Source organism: Globicephala melas, chromosome 7 (assembly GCF_963455315.2).
Source record: "Globicephala melas chromosome 7, mGloMel1.2, whole genome shotgun sequence".
In the NCBI taxonomy this organism is placed as follows: domain Eukaryota; kingdom Metazoa; phylum Chordata; class Mammalia; order Artiodactyla; family Delphinidae; genus Globicephala; species Globicephala melas.
In genome coordinates this window covers 50,865,442-50,893,152 of record NC_083320.1, presented here as the reverse complement: position 1 = coordinate 50,893,152, position 27,711 = coordinate 50,865,442, and the positions used below count along the sequence as shown (strand labels likewise).

General features: G+C 35.5%; 1 protein-coding gene across 9 annotated transcripts in view; it reads right to left on the bottom strand.

The window, feature by feature from the left end:
• Positions 1–27,711, bottom strand: part of PDE1A (phosphodiesterase 1A) — a 350,907-nt gene that overhangs the window by 51,275 nt on the left and 271,921 nt on the right. For all 9 annotated transcript variants that reach the window (XR_009564587.1, XM_060302177.1, XM_060302179.1 and 6 more), the window contains exons 8-11: positions 26,605–26,705; positions 18,544–18,669; positions 14,391–14,492; positions 14,158–14,278 (exon numbers count right to left, since the gene is read on the bottom strand). Coding sequence is in view for 8 of the 9 variants with exons in the window: in XM_060302177.1 (XP_060158160.1) it covers positions 14,158–14,278; positions 14,391–14,492; positions 18,544–18,669; positions 26,605–26,705 (450 nt within the window). In the remaining variant the exon portion in view is untranslated. The remainder of the gene's footprint in view (positions 1–14,157; positions 14,279–14,390; positions 14,493–18,543; positions 18,670–26,604; positions 26,706–27,711) is intronic.

Sequence of the window (27,711 nt, the reverse complement as noted above, 5' to 3'; positions counted from 1 at the left end):
TCCTAAGGGAGGGGAAAAGATATGTAAAGGGAGAGTCAGGAAACCTGAATATAAGTTTGACAAACTTTACAATTTTCCTTACTCTCTCCCATTTACTTTTCATCAAGATGAAATCAGAGGTCAAAAGCAATAGACATTGTGTACATCAACTAGTTTATATTTTTCTTGGAGGTTGTTCTTTCATTTGAGGGTGCTGCTCATAGGAGGTCAAAAATATACTTTTAAAAATCAATAACTTACTGAATACATGTATGTTCTGGTGTATTGAATCACACAAGTGGTTGCAGCAGAATTATAGGTTCCTAGGTCACTAAACTCAATTAATTAACCAACCACTTAATTATGCCCCTGGATGTCTGCATCTTTTCTTGGGGATATGCCTGCAGGTAGAGAGGCACAGAAAGTGGTTTCATCAACTTGGAAACACAAGATAGCCTGATGTTCTCAGGCCTGATAGTTTTTGCCCATCTTAGCAATTCCCTTGGGACTTGTTGGGGTTTCTTATTGGAAAGGCCATAACAAAGAACTAGTACAGGCATATCTTGGAGATTTTGTAGATTTGGTTTCAGACCACCACAATAAAGCAAACATTGCAATAAAGTGAGTTACATGAGTTTTTTTGTTTCCTAGTGCATATAAAAGTTATGTTTATATCATACCATAGTCTAATAAGTGTGCACTAGCATTGTGTCTAAAAAAGCAATGAACATATCTTAATTAAAAAGATACGTTATTGCTAAAAAAGTGCTAGCCTTCAGTGAGTTGTAATCTTTTTGCTGGTGGAGGGTTTTGTCTCAATGTTGATGGCTGCTGACTGATCAGGGTGGTGGTTGCTGAAGTTGGATGGCTGTGGCCATTTCTTAAGGTAAGACAACAATGAAGTTTGCCACATCAGTTGACTCTTCCTTTCATGAACGGTTTCTCTGTAACATGCAATGCTGTTTGACAGCATTTTACCCACAGTAGAATTCTTTCAAAATTGAAGTCAACCCTCTAGAAATCTGCTGCTCCTTTATCAACTAAGTTTATGTAATATTCTAAATCCTTTGTTGTCATTTCAACAATCTTCACAGAATCTTCACCATGAATAAATTTCATGTCAAGAAACCACTTTTTTTTTTTTTGCTTATCCATAAGAAGAAATTCCTCATGAATTAAAGTTTTATTATGAGATTGCAGCAATTCAGTCACATTTTCAGGCTCCTCTTCTAATTCTAGTTATCATGCTATTTCCACATCTGCAGTTACTTCCTCCACTGAAGTCTTGAACCCCTAAGTCATCCATGAGGGTTAGAATCAACTTTTACTAAACTCCTGTTATGCTGATATTTTGACTTCTTCCCTTGAATCTCAAATGTTCTTAATGGCATCTGAAATGGTGAATCCTTTCAAGAAGGTTTCCAGAAGGTTGCTTTGCTTAGACCCATCAGAGGTATCACTATCTATGGCATGTATAGTCTTATAAAATGTATTTCTTACATAATAAGACTTGAAAGTTGAAATTACTCCCTGATCCATGGCTGCAGAATGGATGTTGTGATAGCAGGCATGAAAACAACATGAATCTTGTTGTGCATCTCCATCAGAGCTTTCAGGTGACCAGGTGCAATGTCAATGAGCAGTAATATTTTGAAAGGAATCTTTATCTGAGCAATAGGTCTGAACAGTGAGCTTAAAATATTCAGTAGGACTTCCCTGGTGGTACAGTGGTTAAGAATCCGCCTGCCAGTGCAGGGGACACGGGTTCGATCCCTGGTCTGGGAAGATCCCACATGCTCCAGAGCAACTAAGCCCATGTTCTGCAACTACTGAGCCTGCGCTCTAGAGCCTGCGAGCCACAACTACTGAGCCCACGTGCACACCTACTGAAGCCAGCACACCTAGAACCCGTGTTCCGCAACAAGAGAAGCCACCACAATGAGAAGCCTGCGCACTGCAACAAAGAGTAGCTCCTGCTCGCCGCAACTAGAGAAAGCCTGCGTGCAGCAATGAAGACCCAACACAGCCAAAAATAAATAAATAAATAAAATATTCAGTAAGCCATGTTGTCAACAGATGTGCAGTCATCCAGGCTTTATTGTTCCATTTATAGAGTACAGGTAGAGTGGATTTAGCATATTTCTTAAGGGCCCGAGTATTTTCAGAATGGTAAATGAGTGCTTCAACTTTAAGTCACCAGTTGCATTAGTCCCTAACAAGTGAGTCAGCTTGTCCTTTGAAGCTTTGAAGCCAGGTATTGACTTCTCCTCTCTATCTATGAAAGTCCTAGATGGTATCTTTTCCAATAGAAAGCCATTTCCTCGCATTGAAAATCTGTTGTTTAGTGAAGCCACCTTCATTAATTATCTTAGTTAGAGCTTCTGGATAACTTGCTGCAGGTTCTACAACAGCACTTGCTTCTTCACCTTGCCCTTTTAGGTTATGGTAATGGCTTCTTTCCTTAAATCTCATGAACCAACCTCTGCTAGCTTCAAAATTTCTTCTGCAGCTTCCTTACCTCTCTCAGCCGTCATAGAATTAAAGAGAGTTAGGGCCTTGCTCTGGATTAGGCTTTGGCTTAAGGGAATGTTGTGGCTTTTTTGATCTTCTAACTACACCACTAAAACTTTCTCCATATCAACAATAAGACTATTTTGCTTTCTTATTCATGTATTCACTGGAGTAGCACCTTTCATTTTCTTCAAGAACTTTTTCTTTGCATCCACAACTTGGCTAATTGGCAAAAGAGGCCTAGCTTTCAGCCTATCTCAGCTTTTGATGTGCTTTCTTCATTAAGCTTAATCATTTCTAGCTTTTGATTTAAAGTGAGAGATGTGCAATTCTTCCTTTCACTCGAACACTTGGAGGGCATTAAAGGATTATTATTGGCCTAATTTCAATATTGCCCTGTCTCAGGGAATAGGGAGGCCTGAGGAGGAGAGAGAGAGGGGAATGGCCAGCTGGTCAGTGAACGGTCAGAATACAAATAACATTTATCAGTTAAGTTCGCCTTCTTGTATAGGCGTGGTTTGTGGCACCCCAAAACAATTACAATAGTAACTTCAAAGATCACTGATCAGAGATCACTACAACGAATACATATAATAATAATGAAGTGTGAAATATTGTGAGAATTACCAAAATGTGGCACAGAGACATGAAGTAAGCAAATACTGTTGGAAAAATGGCACTGATAGACTTGCTTTATGCAGGGTTGCCTCAAACCTTCAATTTGTAAAAAACACAGTATCTGAGAAGCACAATAGAGTGAAGCACAATAAATGAGTAATGCCTGTAATTGTTTTTATGCTTTCCTAAATGGTGTGAAATACTCTGATAGCTGTCAACAAGGTGTCAAATCTAGTGATTTAGTGGCAAATTTTTTTCTTTTTCCCTTTTTGCATTTTCTGTGAAGCCAAAACAATTTCTATAGTTTTAAAGAAATGCAGAAGATAAGAAAGGGTGAAGCACAGATATCTTGAGAAACCTCTTGTGTTGAAGAGGTTTTGATCTCAGAAGCAACATCAACAGCAAGCATATAGGAAGCTCCTGACCACAGGCTTGGAGGCCACTATAAGGCCGACGGTAGAATTTGAGGGACCACCAGTCCGTCAAATTTAATTGTGAAAGGAGGGGAAGATGCACTAGTTTGGCCTTCTTGGAACAACTTACTTAAGGGATTTAGCTCATCTAATTACCTTCCTTCATTCCTTCTAAAAATGGGCCCTTCCAAATTCTAAGAAAGCCCCCAAACTGTATAAAAGTTTAATGATTATTATAGTAACATATTCACTTTCAGAAAAATTTATGATATGGTATAGCTGTATTTATGATATGGTATAGCTGTATTTTTGTGTTATAAATATTTTGCAGGACATTAGTACCCCTGTGTAATCAATGTTTGTAACACTTTTATGCCTCTTAATACTATAAGCTTTGGTTTTTTATCCTGGCTCGTAGCTACAGTTCTGTATGTTTGTGAAGTTTGGGGTTTTTTTTTGTTTTTTGTATCTATTATTTTTAGTGACAGATCCTCAGCTGAGAATGTACTAACTAAATATATTTTTATTGCTACAGAAAATACAATTTATTTTGAAATAACACACTTTATACTACTTCTAGCAATTCTGAAGAAAATAGAGGGGTCTTACTGTATACAATTTAGGGTAAAATAACCATTTTGACCTTTCTTTCCAAATAACTTGCATTTCCAATTATTTGTTTCTCCTTGTTGATAAAGTAATACTTATTGGCAAATGTAGATTTTGCTCAGATATAGATTCTTTTTTCATGTATCACACAAAAGGACTAGTTGAAGAAGGAAAAAATTCACATAGTATAAAATATGAACACATTTTAATGGAAACTATTTTTTAAAAATTTTAATTGTATTAACTTCTTGTTATCTTGCCAACCTAACATGTTCAAGAAAAGAATAAGAACAAAAAAACCTGTCTCCTCTACTAATGGTTATTTTCTTGACTAGTACTTCCACCTCTAAACTATCAGTCTTATCAGTCATAGTTGAAATGAAAGGAGCATCTTCCAAATTCTCCCATTACAGTCGGGGGCAGAGGCAACTGTGTCGAGCTGTGTGAACACTTGAAGGGAGTGTGTTAACTGCATTCATGAATATCACAAGCTTGCTATGAAACATGCCTCAGAGATGGGGACGTGCTTTTCTTCCTTTACCATCAGCTGCTTACTAAGAATCAGAAATAAAAATTTGTCAAGACTGCAAATTCTAGATTCAGTTTTAATCTCTTCTGGTTACAATTTCCCATGGTTTTACTAGGTGTACCTAAGTAGTTACACCAAAGAATAGGGTAAAGCTGATGAGATTTTTAAGGATGATACAAAAGCTTTGAATCCAGAAATTGGTTTGTCCTCCAGAAATACATTGCGTTTTAAAAATTTTAATGTCTATTTAAGCCCATTTGTTAGTTAAAATGAACTTCATAGAAAAATTAATGAAAAATTGACTTAGGAGACAATGCATCCCAAATTTTTTCTGGATTTTTCTTATATATATATATATATATATATATATATATATATATACACACTCACACACACACATATATATACACATATCTATCTATATATATATCACATACATGCACACACATAAATTTTATTGTTGCTCTTGAAACTTCCAAAATTAGCTCCTTCCTTTGAGTACTTTTACTAACGTTTTGAATTTATATCCAGTCTCTAATTTTGCTCAAAACCCATTGAATGGATTTCAAGTCTAGTGCTATATTTTTCATAGCAAAAGAAAAATGCTTCTCTTAACCGGCTGCTTTTTAAGCTTCATGGTTGTATAGGGAATGTGTTTTAAAACCTGTGTTCAGTCAAAGGCTTTAAGTGACTGTCAAATAAAATATTTCATAGTCAATGGCTCTCTGATACTTGACCTTGGAAAAATATGGAAATTAACATAGACCTGGAGGATAACAAATAATACCAATTCCTCACATTTGTACCATGTCTATAATGTAAGAAGACCTCTCACATTCATTGTATCATTTTGTTCCTCATAGCCATCCTGGGGAGGAGACAGAATGGGTATTAATCCCTTATTATAGGTAAGAAGGTGAAGGCTCATATCCACGACTGCTGGAAAGATAGAAAGCTAATGTTCACACTTGGGTTTTCTGAAGCCAAGTCCAATGATCACTTACTTTGCATTATTAGACTTCTTATGTTTGCCTGATGTATATCAAATACTTTCTTTAACAAGAAACATAAATGTTTACATTTTTACTGCAGCTCAGGGAAGCGATGAGTTCTGGGCAGATCTTGTCTGATTTGCTTCAAATTCCCTAGAATAACCAGTAGATCGTGTGACATATTACATAATTTAGATTCTTAGTACATTCTAAAGGAATGAAGGAATATATTTTCAAATGTCTTTATAAACGTGATGTTTCAACTGAGATAAAAAACCTGTCATGGATAAACAATAAGGTCCTAGTGTATAGCACAGGGAACTATATTCGATATCCTGTGATAAGCCATAATGGAAAAGAATATTTTAAAAAGGATGTATATATATATATAACTGAATCACTTTGCTGTACAGCAGAGATTAATACAACATTGTAAACCAGCTATACTTTAATTAAAAAAAACCTGTTAACTTGGCTAGATCCATACCAAGAAGTTATTTATTAGCACTGTGGGTTCTACAAAGTGATAGTTACAGGTGGTTATGTGAGGATGAGCAGGAATAAGAAGAAACATGGAAAAACCATTGCAGTCTTGCCAATTTCTAGGGCATCTGCATAGATCCAGTTAAATAGCTTATGTCAAAAATATTCAGAGCAAAGCACAAACCAAGCGGTTTCAGATTCATTGCTGTATCTACCTCCAAAAGGCTAAAATATGTGGTATGGCTAAGATAATTCAGGGTACTGAGAGATTCATTTAGTTAGTTGAAAGCATAAAAAATGGATTCCTTCTGGAGTCAGTCATATTTTAGTATGTCTCGTAAAAATAAACTTGTTTTGCTTGTAAAACATAATCGCTGTTAGTGCAAACTCACTTATTTTGACTTTTAGCTCTACATTCTCCTGTTTTGCTAAATATATTTCTGAAGGGGATTTAAAAGCCAATTGGATAAAGGTAATAAAAAGGTACAAACTTCCAGCTGTAAGACAAATAAGTACTAGGGATCTAATGTACAACATGTTAAATATGGTTAACGCTTCTGTAAGTTATATATGAAAATTGTTAAGAGAGCAAATCCTAAGAGTTCTCATCACAAGGAAAAAAATTTTTTATTTCTTTAATTTTTTTATCTATATGAGATGATGGGTGTTTACTAAACTTATTTCGGTAATCATTTCATGATGTATGTAAGTTAAATCATTATGCAGTACACCTTAAAATTATACAGTGCTGGATGTCAATTATATCTCAATAAAAAACTGGAAGAAAAAGTCATTTACTTTTAAAAATCCAGAGAAATCTAAGATTCCATTATTAAATATGATTCCATTTTAAAACTCAGTCCTATATTAATTTATTATGATCTGAGAAGATTTTCATAGTTGAAGAGATGAGGCAATGCAAACAGAGATGTTTTGATTTTATAATAGCCCATATTAACACATACACTTTCCTCTCCTTTGGGCTGTAAGTATCGTGCCTTATATGTTAAGGTCATTCAAGCAAAGACTGTCATTTCTGAATATTTTGGGGTTACATAAATGCCTATTATTGCCAAGAGTCCTATCAAAGAACAAAACAAAATGAAAACCTGACACCTCCTCACTCTAACACACTCTGAAAAAGTGAAGATCACAAAAACATTCCAAGCAGCATGATGCTATACCTATTCCAAGACTTGACCTTTTGTGTTGGATGTATTTTAATCTCTAGTATTCAGATATCTGAGTCACTGTTTACCAGGCTCTGAGAATGACAGAGGAGCTAAGTAGCCTCACAAAACAAAGTGCCTCTACCCTGAAATTCAGATGTCAAAAATTACTGCATGCCAGGAGTTTCATTAACAGTTATCAGTCACCTTTCTAGAAAATTCAAGAATAAGGTAGTGAACTTCAAAATCATCAGGCCTCAATTTCATTGAATTCATGAAAATCTTTGGTTTTAAATCAATAAAAGATGGGTAATACAAGTCATGGTGTTATTGGGAGATCTAACAGTAATTTTCAAGAGTTTCTGGGATTTATTAGAGTTTTTTATTTTTTTTAGAGTTTTTTGTTTAAGTCACTAGTGAAGCACCTTCATTCTGATATATTCCTTTTTTAAATTAAGGAAAAATTTATGTGCAAATCTTAACAGTATAAATCATGAACACACTTGTGTAACTAACACTCAATAAAGACATAGAACACTTCCATCACCCACAAAAGGTTCCTTTACCCTCTTCTAGTGAATCCTACCCCATATAGGCAGGCCACCATTGTTCAGATTTCAATCACCATGGATTAATTTTGCCAGTTTTTGAACTTCATATAAAGGGAATCATATAGTATCCTTTTTTTTTTTTTTTTTTCGGTATGTGGGCCTCTCACTGTTGTGGCCTCTCCCGTTGCGGAGCACAGGCTCCGGACGCGCAGGCTCAGCGGCCATGGCTCACGGGCTCAGCCACTCCGCATGTGGGATCTTCCCAGACCGGGGCACGAACCCCTGTCCCCTGCATTGGCAGGCGGACTCTCAACCACTGGGCCACCAGGGAAGCCCTATAGTATCCATTTTTTTGAGGTTCACTGTGGTTCATATTATTGGTCCATTTCTTATTGTATGACATTCTTTTGTATGACTATACTATGATTTACTTATGCAGTACTATTTTTGATGCACATTTGGACTTTTTCTAATATCGGGCTATCATAAGTAATACCATTACAACTACTCCTACATAAGACATTTGGTGAGCATAAGCATTAATTTATGTAGGTTATACACCTATGAGTGGACATGCTGGGTCATAGGCGATATTAAGTTTAACTTTAATAGATGTCAACCAGTAGTTTTCCAGATGGATTGTAATGATTTATACTCCCACCATCAATGCCTGAGACTTCCAGTGGCTCCACATCCTCAGTAACACTTAATATTGTCAGTCCTTTTAATTTTAGCCATTCTGGTGAGGGCGTAGTGGTATCTCATTGTGCTTTGAATTTGCAATTCTTTGATAAGTAATGAAAATGAACATACTTCTACGTACTTACTACCCATTTGTGTGTTTTCTTTTATGAGGTGTCTGATCAAATTGGGCTGCTTTTCTTTTTAGTACTGATTTGTAGCAATTCTTTATGCAATCTGGTACAAGCCTGTAGCCAGATATCTGTAGTACAAATATTTTCTCTCTGTCTATGGCTTGCCTTTTCTTAATAGTATCTTTGGAAGAGCAGAAGTTTTGAATTTTGCTTTTGTCCACTTTACAAATTTCTTCTTTTATAGGTAGTGCTATATGTGTCTTCACTAAGAAATATTTGCTTACCCCTAAGATTAGAGAGACATTCTCTTGAGTTTTCCTGTAGAAACTTTATAGTTTTGTGTTAAGCCTGTGGTTAATCTTGAATTTAATTTTTATACATGGTACAGGTAGAGGACAGGCAGGTTCCTTTTCTTCCATACATATAATGTGTTGTTCCACTGCTATTTGTGGACTTCCCTTTCCCCATTTAGCTGTTTTGGTGATTTTGTAGAAAATCAAATGATTGTCTAAGTATGGAACTATTTCTGGAATCACTATTCTATTTTATTGCCTATTTGTCTGTCCCTATGTCAGTAACACACTGACTTGATTACTATAGCTTTATACCAAGTTGTGTAATAAGGAAGTGTAAGTCCTTCAACTCTTAGTCATTTTCAAAATTATTTTGGCTATTTTAGATTCTTTTCCATGGAGATTTTAGGATCAGCTTTTCTTTCAGCTTCTATAAAGAAGACTATTGTAATATTTAATAAGGATTATGTTAAATATATTAAACAATTTTGGAAGAATTGACATCTTGGCAATATTAGATCTTTCAATCCATTAACATAGTATATCTCTCCATTTATATAGATCTTTAAAATTTTTTTCTCAACAATATTCTGTGCTTTTCTGTATCAAGGTTTTATATGCATTTAATTAATATATTCCCATATAGTTTACTATTTTTATGCTATTATAAATAATATTGTTTTTAAATTTTCATTTTCAAATATTTTGCTGCTAGCATACAGAAATACAATTGATTCAACAACCCTGATAAACTCATTTATCAGTCCAAGTAGCTTTTAACAGATTCTTTAAGATTTTCTATGTAGATGCTCATGTTTCTGGAAATAAGACAGTTTTATTTATTTTTATCCAATCTATTCTTTATTTCCTTTTATTACCTTATTGCACTACCTAGAATTTCAAATGCAATGTTGAATGGAAGTGGTAAGAGTAGACATCCAAATCTTAGAATGAAAGTGTTCAATATTTCACCATGAAGTATTGTTAACTATAGGCACCTTTTGCCAGGTTGAGAGAGGTCTCCTATTTCTAGTTTGCTGAAAGTTTTTATAATAAATGTCTTTTGAATTTTGTCAAATGCTTTTTCTGCAAGTATTGAGATGATAATAGGATTCCCCCCCCACTTTTTTCCTCTTAATATGGTAGAGTACCTAAATGATTTTTGAGTAGTAAGTCAATGGAGGTCATGATGTGTACCCTTTTACTATATTGCTGAGTTGGATTTGCTAATATTTTAAGGAATTGTACATCTAGGTTCATGACAGATATGGGTGTACAATTTTCTTACTTGCAAAGGCTTTGTTAGCTTTTGTCAGGGGTTATATTGACAATTTTCCCTCTTCCTCCATGTCATGAAAGAATTTGTGTAAGACTGGCATTATTTTTTCCTGAAAAGTTTGAGAGAATTCACCCTCTCTCAGCTGAACTGAGAATTAAGAATTGAAATGAAAATTAAAAACTGAAGCCATTTAAGCCTGGAATTTTCTTCACAGGAAGAGTTTAAACTACAGTGTTTAAAAACAGATATATGGATATTCAGATTACAGTTTTTTTCTTGTGTCTGTTTTGGTAATTTGTATCTTTCAACTAATTTGGTAATTTCATCTGAGTCATTAAATTTATATTGTGTATAACATTCTTTATCCTTTTGATATATATAGATCTGTAACGATATCTCTTCTTTCCTTTACAATTTATGCTGTTTTTTTCTCTTTTTGATCCTGCTAGTAATTTTATTTTATTTTTTTCAGAGAAACAACTGTTGCTTTTGTTAATCTTTGCTATTGTTTGTCTTGTTCTATTTCATCGATTTCTGCTTTTATATTTATTATGTCCTTCCATCAACTTATTTTGGTTTAATTTTCTTAACTTTTCTTAGCTTACTTAGTAAGGTAGAAACATAGATAATTGATTTATACATTCTTCTAATATAAGCATCTAAAGCTATAAAATTTTCTCTTAGCATTGCTTCAGCTGCATCCCACAAATTTTCATATGTTGTGTTTTCATGGTCATTCAATGAAAAATATTTTAATATTTCTTCTTAACCCAAGAAAAGTCATTTTATCTTTTCCTGGTTCTGTTTTTTCATCTCTAATGTGAGAATGTTGTTATTAAAGCTCTCTAAGTCTATTTTATATTTACCATTGTCTGATGATTCGTTGAGTAACTAAAATTATAATTTTTAATTGGCCATAGCATGCAGCTTGCCTTTAGAATTGAACAGATTTTAACATTTGGTTTTTTATTTTTAAGCACAAAATGTATTAAAATATTTTTTAAAGACTTTTTTTTTTTTTTTTTTGCGGTATGCAGGCCTCTCACTGCTGTGGCCTCTCCCGTTGCGGAGCACAGGCTCCGGACGCGCAGGCTCAGCAGCCATGGCTCACGGGCCTAGCCGCTCCGCGGCATGTGGGATCCTCCCAGACCGGGGAACGAACTCGTGTCCCCTGCATCGGCAGGCGGACTCTTAACCACTGCGCCACCAGGGAAGCCCTAAAGACATTTTTAATGTAAAAATATTTGAATTTCGAACATGTTACTTAGTAACTTTATCTAGGACTATGCAACGCTATTTCAAAGTGAAACCATATACCTATTGACAATAGGAGACAAAAACCATAGTCATCTAACTACAGTAATGTATTTGGTCTTTATGTTTTCAGAATAAGTGAAACATTAAAAAATAAAGATTACAAATAAAGAACAATGTTGAGAAATCAAATAATCTGAAAATACAGAAGTTAAAAAAGAGCTTCTCTAAACAGGACTGTGGCATCATAAATAATGTATCTGATCTTTGTTCCTGGTTCCTGGCACAAAGGTTCAAAAACCCATGAAATTTCCTGAGTGATAGGAGACTCTTTGTTATGCTAATTATGTGACTCATGGCATAAGACCCCTTAGATTGCTTCAGGATAGGGCTGCTCACCAGAGAGACCAATCACATGATTAGAGGGTTGGAATATTGGGGCAGCGTCATCTGGGAGGAAAGGAGGGCTGGAAGTTGAGTTAAATCACATGGGCAATGATTTAATCAGTCATGCCTATGTAATGAATCCCCATAAACACTCCTGACACCAAAACTCAGTGGCACGTTTTAGCTGGTGAACACATTGATGTGTCAGGAAGGTGACACACCCTGACTCTATGGGGAGAGAGCGTGGAAGATTCATATCTGGGACCCTTCCAGACCTTGGCCTATGCACTTCTTCATTTGGCTGTTCCTGAGTTGTATTCTTTATAATAAAACTATAATTGTAAGTAGAGCACTTTCCTGAGTTACTTGGCTCATTTTACTGTAGTACCCCAGTGGGAGTAGAAACAGAGTAAGGACACCATAGAGAAAAAAAACATATACTTGTTGTAGAGAACACTGGTCATTCTCCATATTGATGAAATAAAAATTCACATTTTAAGGCAAGACAAGAAAAATTTAAACATATTTTTTGCTCTGCCCATCTGGGCCTCTTCCCGCCCCTCTAGTGTCCATTGTGCATCTGCATTATGCATTAACCAAACCTCCCCAATGGCAGAAATACCTGCTCAATCATAAAGATCAATTCTTTTCCTTCTGGCACCAGCCATATAACTCCTTAGAAATTAACATTGCTTTTTGCAATCTTGTAAGGGATCAAGATGACCCACTGCTCACCTCGTATGTGCAGACATCTTTGGTGCACTTTATGTACAATGCCAATGCATCATTTCCCTTAAAGATAGCGATTGGTGCAAAGCAGACTGGTCAGATGACCTGGAGAGATACTGGGTCACACCTAATGGAAGTTTTTAACTTAAGTACTCACTATGACCTTAGTACTTGTATTCTGCCTATTTTACAAGATTATTGTTTCTTGCATTACTAAATGTGTGACTGTGATAAAATTAATGATGATTAGGCGACTTGAAACAATTGACCAAATATACAGTTCTATAAGATCAATGATTACAATAGTGTAACTCTAGATATGGGAAGAAGCAACAAGAGGGAACCATTTCCTGAACCATAAGAGACTAGTAGGACAGGCGTTCCAGAAGTTTCTGGCCACTGTTAACAGGGTTTAGTCCAGTAATAGTACACTGAGTGGCCTAACAACGAAATTCTTGCCCAACCTGGGAATGAGTTTTCCTAGCGCCATGGAACAAATTGGTCATGAAATGCCTCCCAAATCTTGGTCGAAATTAAGACCTAAAGGTGAGAGATTGTAAAATAAAGAATGTTGCCCGCCATCCAGTCCTACAATAATCAAGTCATCAGGCACTGAAGTTGCTGACTTACAATACACCCTGAAAGGAATTCAGGGTGAAGATCAGGATGTGGTGCTTTGTGCTGGGGGGAAACTGACAGAACTGGCCTTCAGATAGTTAGATATTTTCAGGAGAAATTTCTTGTGAACTTGGATTCTTGCATCTTCCCATACTTAGAAAAGCACTAAAACCATTAACTAAAATGTCTGTTCCTTGTGACTAGCAGCAACCTTCTACTGAGATGCGTACTTGATTGCATGCACCCCTTTTGCCGAAATCACATATATACTGGCCTCCCCCTTTACCTCTTCAGAACAGTTCTCAGAACTCTCTGAGAGACTGTCTCCCAGGTTATAATCTTTATTTTGGCTCAAATAAAATTTTCCATTTCTTTCTTAGATTGGCTATTGATTAATTTTTTTGTCAACAATATCCAGGCTTGCTTTTTCACATAACAATAGATTTTTGCAGTTAGGTACATGTTCACCCAGCTAAAAGCTATATTTCTCAGCCATCCTTGCAACTATACATGTATAACTAAATTCTAACCAGCAAGATGTATGCAGAAGTGTTATAAATCCTCCCTTTCTCTTTTTATGATGAAAGCTATTTGCTGCCTCTGCAAACCCTAACCCTAAACCTAACCCTAGCATTTTACCTTTTAACAGCAGATAGCGACTCATTTATTAATTTCTTTCTCTCTTGAGATTGGCATCTGAGATCCAAGACTTGACCCTCTTTAAAACGTGTATTATACTACATAGGATTATTTAATACATTCATTTGAAAGATTAATAAATTCTGCCTGAAGTCCCAAGAATGTGTTGTGGCCAAGTTGGTAATAGCAAGTCACAAGGCCTGGATTCTTTACAGAGAAGATGTACGTCGATATGCACAGTCACTATTTCCAAAAACATTTGCATAGACACAGAACATGAAAGAGGCACCTGTAGGAAAAACTCCTCCATCAGGGCCATGGTCCATCGGTGGTGCAGCTGCCAGGATTTGGCTGGGTGACTGATGTCTGCTGCATGGAGGATCAGGGACATGGTTTTGGCTTTGTCAAGCCTGTCAAAACAAGGACATGCTCAAATTATCAGAACAAAGTAACCAATTACAGTCTCCTCTGAGTCCAAGCCCACATACCTTTAACATGAAAAAAAAACAAAAAAACACCTACCCTTCAGGCTGCTGCAAACTGTTTCTTATATTTTTAATTTGCTGGAAGTGACCCGACATGTCTGTAGACAAAACCATTTCAATCACTAGGTTCCGAAGATCCCTGTGGAGTCATCAAAAGCAGAAAGGTTTGTTTGGTCCCTTTTTGTTCTCAAGTGAAATATTTCCTTAATATTGCGAATTACATTTTATTTTTTTCTAATGGTATAAGCACAAAAGATGCTACATTTTAAATGTAAAAGAGCTTACAAAAGTTTGGCTTTAGGATGTTGCCAGGAGAGTGATTTGTGAATGACGCTGGGCAACATCTCCTTTTAAAGAACTGGATGCTTTCCCTCCCACACCTACATCCCTCCCCCACTCATAATTTCTAAATATTATTTTTAGAAATAATAATATCAGAAAGAATCCTAACTAATTTTAAAGAAAAAACTATTCTAAAGGCAGAATTTGTAATTAAGAAAACCACCACCATTTATTCAGTATTTCTTCAATCAAGGCAGTGTTCTAGGTGCTTTTATGTGAGGGGGTACTACTATTTCCCACCAGAGGGGATTGAGTTGTTTGCTGAGTCACACAGCTAGTACATAGCAGAGATAAGATTCACCCCCAAGAGTTCCCACTAGCAAAGCTGACACTTGGATCACTCCACTGTACCGAGCTTCCATCATGAGGACTCCAGAGAAACCAAGGCTATAAGTGAGTGGGAATTCTCTGTTTAAGCCCTGGGGAACTCGATCCTACATATCATAGACAGAGCTACTGGTACTGTTAAAATTTTAACCAAGACACTGCAAATACGGTGAACATATCACAAAGTCTATGAATGAATAACTCATTCTCACAGTAAGCAGGAGATGAGTAATGCCAGTAAAGGCTTGCATGTTCTACAATTCATTGCTTGCTCAGTACAGATAGGTAAAAAAGTCGCTTATACTGGAAATGATATTTTATTTCATTCTGTGGCCAGTAGAATAAGCTAAATTACAGGTGTATGCTAAACTTGAATTATGATCTTGTGTCAAAGATATTTTACCTAAAGATGGTATGATTGAATGATTTGTTTTTCAGAACAACCACATACTGGAGATTCTTGCTGAAAATTATGGGTGCTCAATTCAGTTGGATTTTTAGATAGGAGCAATAAGAAAACAATACTCTGATTACTGTTCATGATATTGTATACCTTGCTTAGAATTCTTTTACCCAAATATTAAGGGAATGGAAGCTATCAAAGATAGTTAATACTTATTCTCAATTACATTTTTTCTTCTAAATTACGAGATACCCATGTTACAATACCAACTGTACCAAAATATTCATGTTAACTAGGAAAAATGAGACAAAAGTTTTATGAAATCTATAAAATTTAATAAATACTTTGTACTTTGCAGATGTGATGTTAAAAAAGAGACAACAGACCCAAAATGGAGTCCTTGTGCTAAGCCCACATCACCAAACAAGACTTAATACCTCCCCCAGGATTGGAAACTTAAACCAATCAATGTGGAATTACCTGGTCAGCACTAGTGAGGTAATCCACGTGACAGACCCCTGTCATCCCCCAAAGGAAGGTGAATTTGCCTGAAATAATCAGCTCCTTGATAGAATAACTTCCTTGTCTTCCTCTTTCTGCTTATAAAAGTCTGCCATTTTGTACAGTTATTTGGAGCTCCTTTTCATTTGCTAGATGGGATGCTGCCCAATTCATGAATTGGGTTGAATAAAGCCAATAAGATTTTTAAAATTTACTCAGTTGAACTTTGTTTTTTAACAGTAATCAATAAATGTTAGATATTGTCAATAATCAACTAATATCAATAGGCAAACTAGTACACAAAGGAAATGTTACTTTATTTATACATTTTTCTTGCCAAAATTTAAAAATTACTGCATTTATAGTTACTAAAGTTACTTTAAAAACTAGATTTGCAAACAGAAAACCTACAAACCCTTGAAAAGCTAGCTACCCATATTTTATTTATTTATTTATTTATTTTAATTAATTAATTAATTTATTTATTTATTTTTGGCTGTGTTGGGTCTTCGTCGCTGCGTGTGGGCTTTCTCTAGTTGCAGTGAGCGGGGGTTACTCTTCGTTGCAGTGTGCGGGCTTCTCATTGCCATGGCTTTTCTTGTTGTGGAGCATGGGCTCTAGACGCGCGGGCTTCAGTAGCTGCGGCACGTGGGCTCAGTAGTTGTGGCACACGGGCTTAGTTGTTCCGCCGCATGTGGGATCTTCCCAGACCTGGGCTTGAACCCCTGTCTCCTGAATTGGCAGGCAGAATCTTAATCACTGAGCCACCAGGGAAGTCCCGCTATCCATATTTTAATTCTTGGTAAAATAGTATCAAGTTTATACTATTAAATAAATCTTTTACAGCTTTTTGGAAACAGTGTTAAATCATATGATAAATCAAATCATAAATCATGTGATATTATAGTATGTGTTAAAAAAAATTGGGAATTCCCTGGCAGTCCAGTGGTTAGGACTTGGTGCTCTCACTGCTGGGGCCACGGGTTCTATCCCCGGCTGGGGAACTAAGATCCTGCAAGCCTTGTGGAGCGGCTGAAAAGAAAAATTCTATAAAAACACTCAATTAGGATGTTTTGTACAGTAACTTCTTAGCTACTGTACAAAAATATAAAATATTAGAGGAGTAAATTATGAGAATAAATAATAAAGATGTTAAAGAACAAAGTGTAATAGAAAAAAATCACACTGAAATAGCAACAGAATAACTTTGAGAAGAAAAACGTTAATTCAAAGGAATAATAAAGTTAATAATACAAATGTTACCTCTGGGAATGATAATCACTGATGAAGAAATAAATTAATACTCTAGATATAAACAGTCAATCTCTCGGACCTTAGGAAACACCTCTGCACTGTGTCCCTGCTTCTACCTTTGCCCTTCTGTTTTCCCCATACCCAGCAGTGGTGGCTTCACAATTAGATCCTGGCCTTCCTAGGCTGGTGACCCAACTGTGCTATTGTTTCCTGTGGCATAAAATGAGAGGCCTGAATTGCCTCCTTCCCCTAACTTCAGAGCTTTTTCTACAGTTGCAAAAGTGAGCCCATATTTTTTCCAGCCTTGAAAATCCAGGAAGTTTTAATATTTGGAGAAGTAACCATGGGAAATTAGGGCTTGTTTTAAACTCTGAATTAAACTTTTATTTATGTATTTTAAGGCAGATCTTAATTCCAGGTTACTTCTTTGGACATTTCTTTTCACCTTGATTTAAAGAAAAACACAAAAACAGAAACAAACCTAAAGAACACTTTGACATTTGAATTTGAATAGGAATTTTTTCAGGCCATTAACTGACTTTTAACAAGACCTTAGTTAAAGATAAAGGCTTCCTTTTTTTTTTTTTTTTAATGTAAGTAGGTCCCACAGAAAATTAGGAATATACTTACACTAAAAAATGTCTACGTTTATCTGAAATTTATATTTAACTGGATGTCCTGTATTTTTATTTGTTACATCTGGCAAGCCTATAGTCAAATGAAGGGGATGATGATGACCTGAGGATCAAGAAGAAAGGAGGGAATGTTATGCTGAGCAGTAGGGGTGCATCTTGTTATTTTTCCCTGCATGGCAATAAGCAATACCATTTCACGTAATTTTTTTTTTCTTTTTAAGAAGACAGATGCCTTGGAGAAACATGTAAGATTACCCTTTGCATCTAGGTCATTTTAGTATGTTATATTCATAACTTTTTCCCCAAATAGTGAGTTCTTTGATTTTTAGAGAAGCTAAACACATATAGAAAAGTAATATATGAAGGGATCAGTGTGATGCTAAAATTTTGAATTCATGTAGGACCACATATTGGTACAGCTGAGTAGAGCTCCATTCCTGGGAGTATGTAGTTATGTATCTTAAGGTTTTTCTTATGTGGTACATAATCTTATGGATTGGCTATGATGCATATAGATGTTGAATTGGCCTTGAAATAGTTCAGCTCCATGTAACAGAGCCTGGCTCCTGAACCGTCTTCTAGGCACTAATCATTCTCAGAATCATCCAGTCAAAGGGAACTGAGTTTTGTGAGTAAAGGATTGTTGACTTTCATCTGTTTTCTTCAGTTTACATCACTTAACTTTTTCCCTAACATTAAATTTCCTCTAGGTTTCCTCTGAAACTCACCTCCAGTCATCTTTGGATAAATTTACCAGGACATTCATTTCTTCTTCTTGCATAAGTCGATACGCTGCACTCACATGGTGATTTTCAAGGACGGAGCGATCATTATACAAAATGGCAACATCTGACCTAAGAATTAAAAACAAAATGCCAAGTAGAGGATTTTAGACCTCATGAGTGTCTTTGAAAACTACTCAAGTCATAAGACACAATATCATCCATAAAAATCCTATAATTAAACACCTAGACTTATGGAAGTACTTAGTTTCCTTTCTTTTTTACTATATGATAATTTTTAAAAATTAGCATTTATTTTTTAGAGCAGTTTTAGGTTCACAACAAAATTGAGCAGAAAGTACAGAGATTCACCATATACCCCCTGGTCCCCACACATGCATAGCCTCCCCCATTATTAACATCCCCAATCACAGTGGTACACTTGTTGAAATTGATGAATCTACATTGAACATCATTATCACCCAGAGTCCATAGTTTACATTAAGGGTTTACTCTTAGTGGTGTACATTCTATGGGTTTGGACAAATGTATAACGACATACATCTACCATTGTTGTATCATACAGAGTATTTTCCCTGCCCTAGAAATCCTTTGTGATCTGCCAATTCATCCTTCCCTTCCCATCCCCTGAACCCTTGGCAACTCCTGATCTTTTTATTGTTTTCACAGTTTTGCCATTTCCAGAATGTCATATGGTTGGACTCATACAGTATGTAGCCTTTTCAGATTGAGTTCTTGAACCTTTTAGTATGCATGTGAGCTACCTTTATATCTTTTCATGGCTTGATAGCTCAATTCTTTTGAGCACTAAATAACATTACATTATCTGGATGTATCACAGTTTATTTATCCACTCACCTACTGAACGACATCTTGGTTGCTTTTAAGTTTTGGCAATTATGAATAAAGCTGCTATTAACACCTCTGTGCAGGTTTTCATGTGGACATAAGTTTTCAGCTCTGTTGGGTAAATACCAAGGAGAGTGATTGCTGGCTCACATGGTAAGAGCATGCTTAGTTTTTTAAGAAACCACCAAACTGTCTTCCAATACGGCTGTACCATTTTGCATTCTCATCAGCAATGCACGAGAGTTCCTATTGATCTACATCCTTACTAGTGTTTGGTGTTGTCAATGTTCTGGATTTTGGCCTTTCTAAAAGATGTGTAGTGATATCTCGTTTAATTTGCATTTCCCTGATGACATATAATATGGAGCATCTTTGCATAAGCTAATTTGCCATCTGTGTATCTTCTTTGGTGAGGTATCTGTTAAGGACCATTTTTAAATCAGGTTCTTTATTTTCTTATTGTTGAGTGTTAAGGCTTCTTTATATATTTTGCACAATAGTCCTTTATCAGATATATCTTTTGCAAATATTTTCTCCTACTCTGGTTATCTTGTAATTCTCTTGATATTGCCTTTCATAAAGCATAAATTTTTAATTTTAATGAGGTCCAGTTTATCAGTTATTTCTTTCAAGAATTGTGCCTTAGTGTCGTATTGAAAAAGTCATTGCCACGCCTAAGATCATCTAGATTTTCTCCTATGTTACCTTCTAGAAGTTTTAGAGTTTTGCATTTTACATTTAGGTCTATCATACTTTTTTTTTTTTTTTTTTTTTTTTTTTGCAGTACGCGGGCCTCTCACTGTTGTGGCCTCTCCCACTGTGGAGCACAGGCTCCGGACGTGCAGGCTCAGCGGCCATGGCTCACGGGCCCAGCCGCTCCGCGGCATGTGGGATCTTCCCAGACCGGGGCACGAACCCGTGTCCCCTGCATCGGCAGGTGGACTCTCAACCACTGCGCCACCAGGGAAGCCCTATCATACATTTTGAGTTAATTTTTATGAAGAGTGTAAGGTTTGTGTCCAGATTCATTTTTTTGCATGTGGATGTCTAGTTGTTCCAGCACCATTTGTTGAAGAGACTATCTTTGCTCCATTGTATGGCATTTGCTCATTTGTTAAAGATCAGTTGAATGTATTTATGTAAGTGCATTCCTGAGCTCTGTATTCTGCCCCATTGACCTATTTGTCTGTTCTTTTGCCATTACCATACTGTCTTGTTTACTGTAGACTTATAGTAAGTCTAGAAGTTGGATTGTGTCAATTCTCCAGCTTTGTTCTCTCCTTCAATGTTGAGTTGGCTGTTCTGGGTCTTTTTGCCTCTCCATATACACATTAAATCTGCTTGCTGATATACACAAAATAACTTGCTGGTATTTTTATTGGGATTGCATTAAGTCAATAGATCAAGTTGAGAAGAACTGACTTCTTGACAACATTGAGTTTTCCTATCCATGAACATGGAATATCTCTTCATTTATATAGTTCTTTGAATTCTTTCATCAGAGTTTTGTAGTTTGCCTTATATACATCTTGTACATTTTGTTAGATTTATACCCAAGTATTTCAATTTTTGGATGCTAATGTAAATGAAATTTTACATTATTGAATTTTAGTTTTAAATTTTTTAAATAAAATTTTTATTAAATTTTGACTTCAAATTCCACTTGCTCATTGCCAGTATATATGAGAGTGACTGAGTTTTAACCTTGTATCATGAAAATTTGCTATTTGCTATAATTGCTTATTAGTTCTAGAAGTATTTTTGTTAAGTTTTTGGATTTTCTACATAGACCATTATGTCATCTATGAACAAAGACAGTTTTGTCTTCCTTCCCAACCTGTATAATATGATATTGAAAAGCAGTAGAGAGGGGGGGACATCTTTGCCTTATTCCTGATCTTAGTGGGAAAGCTTCGAGTTTCTCACTGTTAAGTATGATGTTAACTGTAGGTTTTTTGTGATATGCTCTGTCAGGTTGAGGAAGTTTCCCTCTATTCCTAATTCACTGAATATTTTTATCATGAATAGCTATTGGATTACGGTAAGTGTTTTTTCTGTATCTTGATATGATTGTGTGTTTTTTCCTTTAGCCTATTGATATGACGCGTTACCTCAATTGAATTTTTAATGTCAAACCTAGGCATAAATCCCACTTGGTCATGTGCTTAGTCTCCTTGTATTATCATAATTTAAATGTATTTATGCCCTTTCCTTTCAATTTGCAATCCAGATGCCTGCATATGACACAGAGAGAGAGAAAAAACTCACCTAACATCCTCATTTAATCACTGAAAGAACCAATCCTTTTGTATCTATTCTATATAGTTGATTACCACCCTTACTCCCTTGGACTAAATTTACTTTGGGTAGAAGGCAGAGGGGATGTTAAAAATCATTTGGTCTATTTATGATTCTATTTTTTTCTCTTATAATGCTGTAATTCGATTTGAGTATTATAGGTCTTCTACCGTTAAACTGGGAAAACCATTTTGTAAAACAAAACTTAAAATGTATGTTTCACCACCAATTTATAATGGGCATTATATTTTAAAATGATGAATTCATTAAGGGAAGGCTTTTATTTCTCACCTGTTTGTATTTTTATATCGTTTGATCATCAAATAAAGTACTTAAGTTGCACTATTGAAATTGGTATTCTAGCATAAAGTGTGAAATATTCCAAGTGTTCTCAAATCTGTATAATTCAGCCCTTGCTTCTTCTTCCTCTATCCCCTTAAGTTGCCAGATCATTTTGCAAGTGTGGAATGGAAGCAGAGCTACTATGTTCAGTGCAGTGTCCCATGCAAATAAGTTGGCAACTTGTAGGTAGGCAGTAAAAATAGCACCAAAGGAAAGTCAAGGTGAAACCTGTAACAATTTTGCTACCACTTACACCAACACACAACACACTCCTCTCACCTTTCTTTTCTCCTGTAGACACATATTCTGTCAGCACTAAAAATGTCTCACTAATATTTCAGGCTTTTCAGTGGGTAGTGATCTAGCACTGACCTTAGCACTGAAAGTTTACCAAAGAGTAGACAATGACAAATATAAGAAAGAACTAAGAAATCTGGCTTCTGTAGCAAGCAACCTATTTGAGATCTGTATCTAATAGTCTGGTGGATAAACCAGGCTTGATTATTAATCCAATATAGGGGAAATGACCTATTAGGCAGTGGAATAATTACTTCCTCTTTTGTTCCTAGCACTATCATAAAAGTAGAATAACATGTGTAGTTAGCTAATAGCATATAACCCCAAAATAGACTTTCTTTTAATCATCCCAGCCTTGGCCTAAAAATTTTATTAGCAATAATCATAGCTCGATACACAGAAAACTGAACTAGGAGAGCATACATGCAATCCTTGTTGGAGAGAAAATTAAATAGATCTTGTCCAAGTATCTCCAGAAATTTGCTGAGATCATGGGGAAAACTGTGATTTGCAAATCACATATTTTGTATCATACAATCTCAAATCTAGCCATGGCAGTTTTGCCAGGGTTATTGCATGATGTGGATCTAAGTATCACTATTTCTTTCTCTCAGCAACAAGCAAAGATGTATTTTTTAACCAGATTTAATTGTAGCAAATTATGTGTGATTTTGTCTCATAAATCCAAAAGGACGCTGAGAATACAGAATGGTCTTAATGCTTGAGATAATCTTTGACTGCTATGGAAAGAACAAGATTCTAAGCAATACCCAGTGTCCATGGTTACATGTAGCTTGGCATTTTCTTTTCACAAAGAGGAAATTATTTCTATTTATTTACACTTTCAAGGATTGTATGAATTATAATGTCTGTATTGAACTCAAATCTAGCCTTGCACTATGTTTTAAATTATTTTTCAGTCATTTTTCATTATCTAGTACGTAGGTTTCCATATTAGAAAAGCAACTCTAAATCCAAGTAACAATGAATAATATAAAATACGATAGAATTATTGATATCAGTAACATAAAACCAATATATACTTGGACAAAATGTGAAGCCAATAATTTCAAAAAGCACACCATATTGTTGCATTTGTGATCATTACAACTTTTTTTTTCATAAAATGTTCAAGTTCTTGTAGAATTAATCTATTAAATAATTGATCCTGATAGACAATATATAAGAAAATAAGTAAAATAATAGACCTTTCCCAGTGTTTATACAGAGCTTCTTAATATAAAATGGTAAAAAGTGTGTTCTTCTTCATCCTCCTACTCTCTCTGCTCTTTCTCCTCCTTCTTTTCTCCATCTCCTTTTCCTTCTCTGCAGTCTAAAGTATAAGTACATTAGGACTCTTCATCCAGTTGTAAATCAATGGTAAAAGGAGAAATCTAGAAGTGATAATTTAATATTGCTGCTGGAGGTCAGTCCATTGCCTTTACTTTTCAAAATAGAAAGAGCAAGAAATATTTATTGGAAGCAAATCACTTGCTCCCTTCTCCAATTCCTAAAACTGTGGTCCTACACTGGGCCCGGCTCAGTAATGAGCTGTCTTTAATTAAAATCCCACTTATTATGAATTTGGTGGATATAGAAGAGCCTTTGCTAAGCAAAAATGATCTGCATAGTTTACCTTTCCTTTGATGTTTTAACACAAATGAAAACAGGACATCTCTATACTCTACAAAAGTGTAGGTTAATAACATCCCTGCTGTACAACCAGACTTCAAGGTCTTCCTTTTCACTTTATGCTCTGTCAATCTGGGAGACTCTAGGGATAGAAAGAATGCTTTCCCCAACATTTCATTGTTTGAATTTCAACTCTCCCTCTGTCTCTGTCAAGGGGCCATAATTTTCAAGTCCATCCATTTAAGACTGTAAAAGATTGACTGTTATATGTCTGTCTCTGCCCATGGGAGCAGAGTTATGTAAATAGACTGGATTGAGAGTAAGTGTCCCTCATCTCAGCTTCTCAACCCTGCTATTGCCATCAGCTGACTATGTGCATATAGTTAGGTAATTTCACCTATTAAGATCTTTGTTTTCTTTTCTTAGACTGTGAGGCTTAGACCAGATGATCTATAATGTGGACCTCAGTCACCGTAGGATCCCTTGAAGCTCTAAAATGTTCAGTATTTGTTTTTTTGTTTGTTTTTTGCAGTACGCGGGCCTCTCACTAATGTGGCCTCTCCTGTTGCAGAGCAAAGGCTCCGGACGCGCAGGCTCAGCGGCCATGGCTCATGGGCCCAGCTGCTCCACGGCATGTGGGATCATCCCGGACCGGGGCATGAACCTGCGTCCCCTGCATCGGCAGGCAGACCCTCAACCACTGCGCCACCAGGGAAGCCCTAAAATGTTCAGTATTTTAATAAAATGTTCCATGCTCCCCACATCAAAACAACAAATTCCTATAGCTGGAAAATCAATTTTTAGAAATATTGCTCTTAAAATACAAATGAACAGACCACACAAAAACCTGCACATGAACATTTATGGCAGCTTTTTCATAAATGCCAAAATTTGGAGGAAACCAAGACATCCTTCAATAGTAGAATACGTGAACTCTGGTACATCCATGCAATGGAATATTATTCAGCAGTAAAAAGAAATGAGCTATCAAGTCATGAAAAGACATAGAGGAACCTTAAATGCATATTGTTAAGTGGAAGAAGCCAGTTTGAAAAGGCTTCATACTGCATGATTTCGAATACATGACATTTTGGAAAAGGCAAAACTAGAGATCTTAAGATCAGTGATTGCCATGGGTAAAGGGGGAAGGAGGGAGGGAGGAATGAAAAGATGAAGCTCAGGGGACTTTTTAGGGCAGTGAAACTATTGTGGATGATACTATAATGGTGGATACATGGCATTATACATTTGTAAAGCCCATAAAATGTATAACACAAACAGCAAACCAAAATGCAGGCTATAGATTTTAGCTAATAATAATGTATCAATATTGGTTTATCGATTGTAACAAATGTACCACACCTGATGTAAGATGTTAGCACTAGGTGAAAATGTGGGGTTGGGGAAGGAGTATGTGGAAACTCTGTACTTTCTGTTCAATTTTTATGTAAACCTAAATCTACTCTAAGGAATAAAGTCTATTAATTTAAAAAAACAAACAAACAAAAAATAACTGGGTTTAGTTTTCCCTCAACAAGAATAGAGAGCTCTACAGTAGTTCCAGAAAGAAACCAGTCTCTCGACTTACATCTCCATCTTAAGCATCTCTGACTAGTGAAAGACATAGAAATTCAGGATCCTATGTAAACAAGTGAATTGGATCCTGATGGGTCTTAAACCAAATTCTGTTTCCCGGGTACTGAAATCTCTTTTCAGCCAAAAAGAGCTTAGAGCCCCTTTCTATTATGGACTGAATTGTGTTCCCCCAAATTTATATGTTTATGGTCCTAACCCCAGTACCTTAGAATGTGACGTATTTGGAGATAAGGCCTTTAAAGAGATAATTAATGTTAAAAGAGGTCAAAGGGTGGGCCCTAATCCAATATGACTGATGTCTTATAAGAAGAGGAAGAGACCCTGAGGTATGTTCAAGCACAGAAAAAAGGTCATGTGAGGACACAGCAAGAAGTCAGCCATCTGCAAGCCAAGGGGAGAGACCTAAGAAGAAACCAAACTTGCTAACACTTTGATCTTGCATGTCCAGTCTTCAGAACTGTGAGAAAATGCCTGTTATTTAAACCACCCAATCTGTAGTATTATGTAATATTTGTAACAGACTAATGCACCTCTACTCTGGTATTTTGATTCTAATAACTGCCATTATCACCATAATTAAAAATCCAATTTTCTAATTAGTTTAAATTTAATATTGCATGCTAACCTGGAAATAAGATTTCTTTGATCTTTAGATTTTTTTTCAGAAGCGGAACTTCATTACTTTCAAATATATAATGACACCAGACTGAGGCCGTGAACAATAATATTGTAAGATTTGTCCCAGTGAATAAATGTCTGAGTTGTGTGATAGTTTAGTGCAAGTTCTGGGCAAAGAAAAATTATCTTATACATTTTTATGTTCTGTAAATTGCTAAATATGCCACCAAAATGCAAGATTCTTGATAAATAAGAATTGCTGATTGAGGTGTTTCAAGCTTAAGGCATTTTGCTAAAATCCATTCTTATTAGACATCTTCATTATTATTTTGAAATCCTCTTAAAAATAAGTAATATTCAGAAAAATAAATTTCAAGTTTTAACTTAGAAAAGTTAATCCTTTATCTAACTTACCTTGTCTGAATATGAAAATTGTTTGTAGTTCCCGTATGCTCATAATCATGAATGGCAGCAGCAAAGACCATTGCTAAAATTTCCAGTTCAGTGAGCCAGTGCTATTAAATTAAACAAAGATTCCATCATATCAAAAAGCAGAGTCAATGTTGTCTTTCTAAAAAATAAATATTTTCATTGCACACAGTATAAATCAATATATAAAACTGTTATATGAATTTTAAATAATTTTTTCCCTATTTTACCTCCATTAGTTGTGCATAATGGATTCTTCATGAGGCTGATGATTGTTTCATGGCTTGTTAAGTTAAAAATTCAGACATTATAATTTTCCTTGTTAATTGGAAAAGAAGTAATTTTCTATGATTTAAAAGGTGAACTCTAAATGGCTTTTGAATTTACAGCCTTACCAATTTGGGATCTCATGAAATCATTTCAGTTTAGTGATTTTTTAACATATAACTCATACAACACTAAAATGTCTTTTAGCACAACTTTTGTAGAAGACCCTACTATTAGAAAATTTTCCACCTGTGAGTTGAAAATATTCACTTTGGTCATTAGAGAAACTGAACTTAGTTTTTATATTTAGGGATTTAGAAGAGATTCCAAGAATTTATCAAGTTTGTTCTTCATGATACATATATTCTATGACTATACAATTAAACTTAATAGCAATGAAAGAATAAATGCTTTCACGTAAAATCCAGAGCACTGCTTCATATACATTGATTTTTTTGTTGTTGTTATCAATTGGATGGTTTTAATAAAATTTCTCTACTGTTATAAGTCCATTTAGGTAATTTGATAGTTTATTCATTACTCACATTTTGCATAACACTTTAACTGCATTGTTCAATATGATAATCACATATGACTATTTAAATTAAAAATAAATAAAATTAAGTAAAATTAAGTTCACTTTTTCAGTTGCAGTAGCCACATTTCAACTGCTCAATAGTGGCAAGTGGTTATCTTATAGAACAGTACAGATACAAAATATTTGCATCACCACAGAAAGTTCTATTGGAGAGCGCTGTAAGTAGGTGGTACTTGATGGTAAGAATAGAGGATCCAAAGTGATGTGGAACTTGCTCTTAGTGGTTT